At 42.8% G+C, this 8926-nt stretch overlaps 1 protein-coding gene across 1 annotated transcript; it reads right to left on the bottom strand.

Moving 5' to 3' along the window:
• Nucleotides 1–4352: 4352 nt before the first annotated feature.
• LOC132005491 (zinc finger protein 502-like) lies at nucleotides 4353–7262 on the bottom strand. Its single transcript, XM_059382681.1, is given in 3 exon segments — nucleotides 4353–5554; nucleotides 5557–5642; nucleotides 5873–7262. Coding segments are annotated over 3 exon segments (918 nt in total). The 5' UTR covers nucleotides 6409–7262; the 3' UTR covers nucleotides 4353–5258.
• Between the last annotated feature and the right edge of the window lie 1664 nt (nucleotides 7263–8926).

Genomic DNA, 8926 nt, shown 5'->3' with positions numbered 1-8926 from the left:
CCCTTCCAATTTCCCCCAACTCCCTTCTCCTCTCTAACTCCCCATGTCCTCCATGCTATTTGTTATGCTCCACAAATAAGCGAAACCATATGATAATTGACTCTCTCTGCTTGACTTACTTCACTCAGCATAATCTCTTCCAGTCCCATCCATGTTGCTACAAAAGTTGGGTATTCATCCTTTCTGATGGAGGCATAATACTCCATAGTGTATATGGACCACATCTTCCTTATCCATTCATCCGTTGAAGGGCATCTTGGTTCTTTCCACAGTTTGGTGACCGTGGCCATTGCTGCTATGAACATTGGGGTACAGATGGCCCTTCTTTTCACTACATTGTATCTTTGGGGTAAATACCCAGGAGTGCAATTGCAGGGTCATAGGGAAGTTCTATTTTTAATTTCTTCAGGAATCTCCACACTGTTCTCCAAAGAGGCTGCACCAACTTGAGAGTATGTTTAGTTTTGTAAGAAAGAATTAAATTGCTGAAGTGGCTCTAACATTCCCAGAAGCAGCAAATGATAGTGTCTGTTGCTTAGCATCTGGATTAGCATTGGGCAGTGTCAGGGTTTGGGATTTAAGGCATTGTAGTAGGTGCATAGTGGTAACTCATTGTCTTACTTTCAATTGTCTAACGATACAGATGTAAAACATATTTTCAAATGCTTAATTTGCCATCTGTGTATCTTCTTTGGTGAGGTGTTTATTCCTGTCTTCCCATATTTAGATGATTTCTTTTTTGTTTGTTTTCTTATTGCTGTGCTCTGAGAGTGTTCTTTGTACATTTCGGGTAACAGTGCATTTAGAAATGTGCTTTACAAATATTTTATCCCAACCTGTGGCTTGTTTTCTTTTTCTTGACAGTGTGTTTTGCAGAACAGTAGTTTTTAATTTTGATGAAACCCGAATTATTATTGCCTCCACTCCTTTAGTGTTAAGTCAGAAAAAGTCATCATGAAGCCAAGGTTATCTAGATTTTCTCTTATGTCATCTTTCTAAGAATTTTATAGTTGTGCATTTCACATTTACACCTGTGATTCATTGTGAGTTGAATTTTGTGAAAGGAATAGGGAACCTATGTCTAAGATGCAGTTTGTTGTTGTTGTTGTTGTTGTTGTTTTGGAAGATCGATGTCCCATTTGCTTCAGCACATCTGTTGAAAAGACTGCCTTTTCTCTATCATACTGCCTTTGCTTCTTTGTCAAAGATCAGTTGGCTCAATCTGTATGGGTCCATTTCTGAGCTCTCCATTATGTTCCTTTGGTCAGTTTGTGTATCTGTTTGCCAAAACCACACTGTTTTTATTATTGTACATTTATATGAAGCCTTGAAATCAAGTGGTATCAGTCCTCTGACTTTGTTCATTCCTTCAGTATTTTGTTTGCTACTGTGCATCTTTTGACTGTCCATACAAACTTTAGGATCAGTTTGTTGATATTCACAGAATCAGTTGCTTTCTAGTTTGCGATAGCATTGAATCTGTAAGTTGATTAGGGAAGAACTGACATCTCATAAATATGGAGTCTTCCTGTCCCTGTATCTGAATAATCTCTTCATTTAGTTCTTTGATTCTGTTAATCAGCTCTGTAGCTTTCCTCATGTGGATCCTGTGCATACTCTGTTAGATTTATACCTAAGTGTAGGGTCTTTTCTGGTTCTAGTGTAAAGTTATTGTGTTACTGATTTCAAATTCCACTTGTATACTGTCGTAGTCAGTGTGAGCTGTTATAAAAAAAAAAGTAACCTAGACTAGGTGGCTTATAAGCAACAGCTGTTTCTCACAGCTCTGGAGCTGGGAAGACCAAGATCAGTGTGCTGGCTAATTAGGTATGGGTGAGAGCCGTATTCTTGGCTGCAAAAGCCTATCTTGTTGGATTCTCATATGGTGGAGAGTAGAAGAGCTCTCTGAGGTCCCTTGTACTACGTCACTAATCTCATTCGTGAGGGTTCCACTCGTACGTAGTCATTACCTCCTAAAAGCACCCTTCCACACATCACATTGTGGGGGAGAATTGCTCCATAGGATAACACAACATAGGGTAACACAAACAGACATTGTATGACACTTGTGCCCTTCAGTCTTGCTATTATTGATTCTGTGCAGTTTCTATATAGACTGTATGATCTGTGGACAAGACGGTTTTATTTCTTGCTTCCTAATGACTGTCCTGTGCACTTCTTTTTCTCATTGCATTAGCTAGGACTTCCAGCACAATGTTAAATAAGAATGGTGGAGGGGACATCCTTGCCCCTGAATTGTACATTTTAAGAGTGGATTTTATGGTATGACGTCCTATTAAATCAAGTAAAAACTTCTAATAGCTTCACATTGAACTTAGAAAAAAATTTGACATCTTGACCCTGTACTACAAGGACTTGGAGATAGAAGGTCCAGTGTCCATTGAAATAATGTAGGACAGAGATGATTAATCTTATGGCAGTAATAACAGAAGAATTGGAGATGGCTTTTGTTTTTTTTTAGAACTGGAAGTGATTTTAAGGTAAAATGAACATACTGTGTTCCCTAAACACTGGTGTTAGATTTGTGGGGTATCAGAAGGTTTCCTGGCTCCATCTTACTAGTTTCCAGTTCATGGTTTCATACTGTCCCACTTCTTTCATTGAATTCAAGATATAAAAGGACTCTTGTTCTTCATATCTATAGAACACTTACTCTGTACTTCTTACTGTCCTGGGTTCACTTTCACGTTCTACAACTCTTAAAAGATTCTTTAACTCATGTATTTTTTCCCCAAAATTTTCAGTGTAGTAATACAGGGAAAATGTGTAAACTAAATATAAAGTAGGTTATGAAAAATTTTCTAAATAAAAAGGAATTTTTCTAGAGTCAAAAGAATCATGTAATGCTTAATAGTAAAATCAAATTGAGATTTTTACAGCCTTTGAAAAACTCTTCTAGTAAGATTATTGAATCCTATGTATTGCCTGATTAACAGTTCCATACATTAATGATTGTGAAACTAGCATAAAAGCATGGTAGGCAGTTTATCTACATAGCATTTCCGTATTTCACTTTCAAATTATACTGGGTAAAGGGTCGTACTTCTGTAGGAGGAAAGGATGTGCAAGAAGTTATTAGCATGAATAAAACTAGTCTTTTGTAACCAAGCAATCAGGAGGCTTGACAGTAAATATTCTGTGTTATATTAGAATCTCATTCCACTTTCTTTTTTGTTTGTTTTGCTATTTGACCATGGACAGCTTTTAAGTCTCAACCCTCTCTCAGCTGCTTTCCCTGTCTCTGGTGCAGTTTATGGTATAATTGATCAATACATACATACATACATAAACAAACCCACCCCAGACCACATATTCAGTGTATCCTCCTTTATCCCTTCTATTCCACAAGTGATCGAACGTAGAAGCCCACGTGCCCTTTTGTTTGGTGCCCTCAGGAAGAGCAGACCTCTTGCAGGACCACCTCATAAAATGAGTCTCATTTTCTTGCTCTCAAGCTATTTTTCTGACGACTTTGGAAACCTGCCCTTCTCTCCCTGGGATGTCTCATTATGCATTAAACTTTTTTATCCCCTCTTGGTGTCTAGCATTATCAGTCTTGACACCCAAGACTAGATTTTGGAGGGGTTCATCTTGTGATGAACTACTTCTGAGGGGGTCAATATGTAAAGTTCATATTTGGCCTACAAACAAACCAACCCACTGTATTCTCAGGTGTATGTGTTCACTGTTAAGGAAAGACTCGATCGGTGATCTTTCCAAAGTACTCCAATGAAAGCTCCAAGTTGGGGGAAGATTGTGCGTATGAATCTCTATTCCTGAAATTTTATTTCCTAACACTTCTCATATGCTTAATATATTTGCCTCTGGGCTCCTGGCTGTCTCAGTCAGTAAAACACGTGACTCTTGATCTTGGGATTTTAAGTTCAAAGCCCATCTTGGGTGTAGAGATTACATTGTAAAATGTATTTTTAAAATTACACACACATACACATCATACACATCAAGGCCACTGCAAGTCATGGGTCTCACGTAGGCGTAACAGAAGGCACATGGAAATGCCATCAAGTGCATGTTCACGAACTGCGTTTCAGATGTTTAGAGGGAGGGTCTGAAGTTGCACTGCTGTGGTATGGTAATCACAGCCACATAAATAAATATCCAAGCAGCAGACTGTGGAGAGAATAACTCAAGCAAATGATGAGTATATATTCATAAAATTGTATGTCGTTTGATGCCATCATGGAAGAAAAATTGTTGCAGATGCCTCTCAGCCTCAACAAGCCTGAAGATGTAGTGTTCATGTTTGTTATGAAGTACTGTAAGGAAACAGCATAGACTTGATCTGAGAGGGGAAAAAAGCACGATTCATTTAGAGTTTTGAAAAAATAATTTAATTTTATTACTTAAAATATAAGTATGATGCATTCTGAGTAAAACGGCATCAGTGTAGTGGTTAAATGGGAATCCTATACCTGTACGCTGCATTCTGGTTGTTTTGATTAAGTTCTCCTGGTAACTGCTCTCTTTAGTTCCCCCAAAATAAGACTAACTTTTCACTCCTCTTCGATATACAAGCACTATTTTCATAAAAGGAAGAGAATGACTGTCATTTCACCATTATTTCTATTCAATAGGCAATCCCTCCCAACCTATCAGGAAAATCCATCTTTCGGTCTCAGAGTCTGCTGTTTCATGCTCCTCTGGCAGAGCAATGGTTTTTGATGATCCCGTGGCCCTCTCTTATACAGACTAATCTTTAGAAGGGATCCTGAACATGTTATTATTTACATCAGTGTTTTACCTATATTCTCTGCCCAACCCATGTACTCCTTCAATTCCACAAAACACTGTATGTTAAAGTTCAGTGTTCCTTCAAGATACATGGATGTGATGATTCCTGTTTAATAAAATAGGCCCTTTTATCTTACTGATCTGCCTCCAGAGACCATCATGGTAACGCATGAAAAATGTAATGAAGGTATAACATTAACAAATTCTAACTGCAGATCAAAAGACATCAATAGTGAGTGATGCAGGGCTTTCAAGGGAATGCAAGTAATGTAAGTATTTTTAAAAGAATGCTACATTCCCAAAGCTCTTCTTGCTCCAGTGACACTCATCTCATGAGTCTTCAAATGAATTTGACTTACTTACTGTGAAGAATTTAACATGTGAGATTAATCTTGGACTTAGACATAGTTCTCCCTACTATAAATTCTCTATTTCATAGTGTATTGTGAGAAATGGTTAAATGATTTATGCCATTCATTACATTTCTAAGCTTCCTCTCCAGCATGAACTCTTTGGTGAATGCTGAGGTCAGACCGTTGTCTAAAGGCCTTGCCACATTCAGTACATCTGTATGGCTTCTCTCTAGTATGCGTTCTTTCATGACCCCAAAGGGGTGAACGTTTGATAAAAGCCTTATCACACACAATACATTTGTGTGGTTTCTCTCCAGTATGAATTCTCTGATGAATTGTAAGGTTTGAATTTTGACTAAAGGTTTTGCCACACACAGTACATTTATATGGCTTCTCTCCAGTATGGATTCTCTGATGTCGAGTAAGCGAGAACACCAGTTAAAGAATTTGCCACACTCACTACATTTGTAAGATTTCTCTCTTTCATGAATTCTCTGATGAGCCCCCAAGCTTGAGCTTTGAATAAAAGCATTATCACATATACTAGATTCATGTTTCTTTTCGGTTTGGATTTTCTGATGTCTAGTAAGGTGTATAAGCTATATATATGTTTTATCACATTCATTACACTTATAATATAATTTATCACTATATCACTATGTATCACTATATCATTGTATCACTATATCACTTACAATATAACTTCTCACCAGTATGGTTTTTTTTTATGTTTAGTTAGGCTTGACTGGACAGTAAAGGCTTTGCCACACTCATTACATTGGTGAGGTTTCTCACCGGTATGAATTCTCTGATGTTCCACAAGACTTGAACTTTGGGAAAAAGCCTTACCACATTCATTACATTTGTATGGTTTTTCTCCAGAATGGATTTTCTGATGTTTCATAAGACTTGAAATGTGGATAAAAGTCTTGGTGCATACAGTACATTTGTGTGGCTTCTCTCCAGGATATACATTCTGATGCTTAGTGAGGTGTGAGCATTGCTTAAAAGCCTTGCCACACTCATTACCTTTATAAGGTTTCTCACCAGTATGAGTTTTTCGGTGAATCCTGAGGGTAGACCACTGCCTAAAAACCTTGCCACATTCAGTACATTTGTATGGTTTCTCTCCAGTATGAATTCTCTCGTGATCCCAAGGATAGGAACGTTTGGTTAAACCCTTACTGTAAGGGCCTGCCCCTCCCAGAGGAACTTGCTTGTGGACCCTGGATGTAGGGGCGAGGCAGGCCGGGTGGAGATGTCCAATTGGTGGGGCGCGCATATATCCACTGGGGGAATTGGGATTCAATTGGCTGCCTGTGTAGGGGCGGGGCTCAACCACCCCCGTAAAGGTTGGTCTGCGAGGCTGTCAGGGAGAAGAAGCAGGAGAGCTGTTGGAGGAAGAAGAAGGAAGAAGGAAGAAGGAAGCAGAAGAAAGAGTTGTTGGGAGCTGAAGAGTCGGCAGAAGCAGAAGAGCTGTAACAGCTCTTGTAAGAGCCATAAGTGCCGCCTGCAGTCCTGCCACCAGTGGTCCAGCCGCCAGTGGCCCTGAGCCGCCAGCGGTCCCAACGCCAGCGGCCCCAGGGCCCCTGTGTTCCCGAGACGCCAGCAGCCCCGATGCCAGCGGCCTTGCCCACACACCACGGCCGTCAGCAGCATCGCTGCGGGGAACGGCCTAGACGCCAGCAACCTCGCTGCGGAGGACCTCACCACCCCGAGCCACGAGCGGCCTTGTCATCCTGAGCCACAGCCTCGCCAGAGCTGCGTCATTCCAGGGAGCGGCTTCATCTGGAAAGAGGCCTCCTTGGTGAGCGGCCCTGCGGGAGCAGCATCATCAGGGAAGAGGCTTCCTCCAGAGTGGCCTCTTTTGGGAGCAGCCTTGTCTGGGGAGCAGCCTCGCCGGAGCAGCCCGTCCGGGGAGCAGCCCTGTCCAGGGAGCAGCCCTGTCTGGGGAGTGACCTCATTAGCAATGGTCTCATCCTGGGAGTGGCCTCATCTGCGGAGTGGCCTCGTCCAGAGCAGCCATGTTGGGAGTGGTCTTGCCGGGGTCATCGTCATCACCCTTTCGTAAGAGACAGCCCTGACCGGTCAGTTTGATTCTTGATGCTTGGCGCAAAATAAAGCTTTGCTTGACTTTCCCTTTGTATCAGTCTCGTTCCTTTGATCACGGACCCTAACATTGGGGACTCATCTGGGATCAAATGACGTGAACTGAGCCAGCATTGAAATTTTTAGGAAAAGCCTCCAGAGGTATTGGGATCATGAGTATTGGGATCCTATCTGTCTCTCTGGTTGGAGCTCCAGGGTATAGCCCACCAGGGAGAAGCTGGACGCAGCCATGCTCCCCAAGGCTGGAGTGGATGCGGGGAAGCCCTATCCCTCTGCTGATAGATCGACAGGGGGTTCGAGTGTCCCTGGGCGGTCGGGGGGTTCGAGTCCCCCTACGTGGTCAGGGGTTCGGGTCCCCCTAGATGGTCGGGGGGTATGAGTCCCCCACCCCCCCCAGACAGTTGAGGGGTTCAAGTCCCCCGAGACAGTTGGGGGATAAAGAAAGCCCCCACCAGTGGCAGGTTCTGGGTAAGAATCACTGGGTCTGCAGTTGTCTTTGCCTGGTTCTATTGTTGTGTATTGTGTGGTTTGTTGTGTTTGCAGGGGACCAAGAAAGTACCCCCCAGCAGCAGGCTCTGGATGAGGATCACTGGGTCTGCATTTGTCTTTGCCCTTGTTTTTTTGTTGTCTGTTGTGCTGTTTGTTGTATTTGGAGAAATGGGACAAACAGGGAGTAAGGGGCCTGTGACACCCCTAGGTCTTGTTCTTGAACATTTAAAGATTTTCAAGGTAAAGCCACTCAGGTGACAAGGTTTATCCAGGAAAACTAAAAACACTGCCAATTAGAGTGGCCCACTTTCTCCACAGGGTGGCTGCCGGAAGGAACATTTGCCTTGACTCAGATCTATTCTACCCTGAGTGAGGTCTTTAATCTGCATCGAGACCAAATACCGTATATTGTGGCCTGGCGATATCTGATAGAAGAGCCACCATCATAGCTCAAGTCCCATCTTCCCCCAGCTAATGAAACCATTTCTCTCCCTCTAAGGCAGGTCAGAGCACCAAAACCAGAACAGACAGATGAGGGGAATCCAGGCAAGAAGACCGTTCTACCTCCATTGGATATGGAGGATGCGGAATCCCCCCCCCCCTTTATTTGTCCTCTAAATCTGACTCTCAGTCCCAAAATGCCTTTACAGTCCACCTCATACATGGTCTGGGTCCACCTATGGGACCACCAAGCAGAGAGACCACCCTGATCCTTCCCCTTTCCTCTATCCCCCTCAGCCTTCCTTTACCTCACCAGTACTGTCCATGCCGATGCTGCCTTTCGTGAGGTTGCTCTACCAGACGGGAGAGGGCAGCCCTACCTAAGCTATGCCCCTTTCTCCTCTTCTGACATCTATAACTGGAAAACCCAACACAAATCCTTTTCTGACCACCCTCAGGATTTAATTAGCCTCTTGGAGACTGTCTATCATACTCATCAACCTACCTGGGTAGATGTTCAACAGCTTCTTATGGCTCTCTTTAACAGGGAAGGATGGGATCACATCATGCGAGTAACCCATAAGGTGATAAGTGAGAGACTTGGCAGGGACCTCAATCTCTGTCGAATGGAGGACTATTGCCTGAGGGAGCCCCCCGGCTTGGATCCAAACTCTGATGAAGTTAAGGAGAGCTTACGTTTCTACCACCAGGCTCTACTGGGAGGCCTCCGTGCAGCTGCAAGGAGACCCATAAATTTATCC

The sequence above is a fragment of the Mustela nigripes genome, chromosome 17 (genome assembly GCF_022355385.1).
Source record: "Mustela nigripes isolate SB6536 chromosome 17, MUSNIG.SB6536, whole genome shotgun sequence".
Taxonomy (NCBI): Eukaryota; Metazoa; Chordata; class Mammalia; order Carnivora; family Mustelidae; genus Mustela; species Mustela nigripes.
This window is presented reverse-complemented; position numbering and strand designations above follow the sequence as displayed.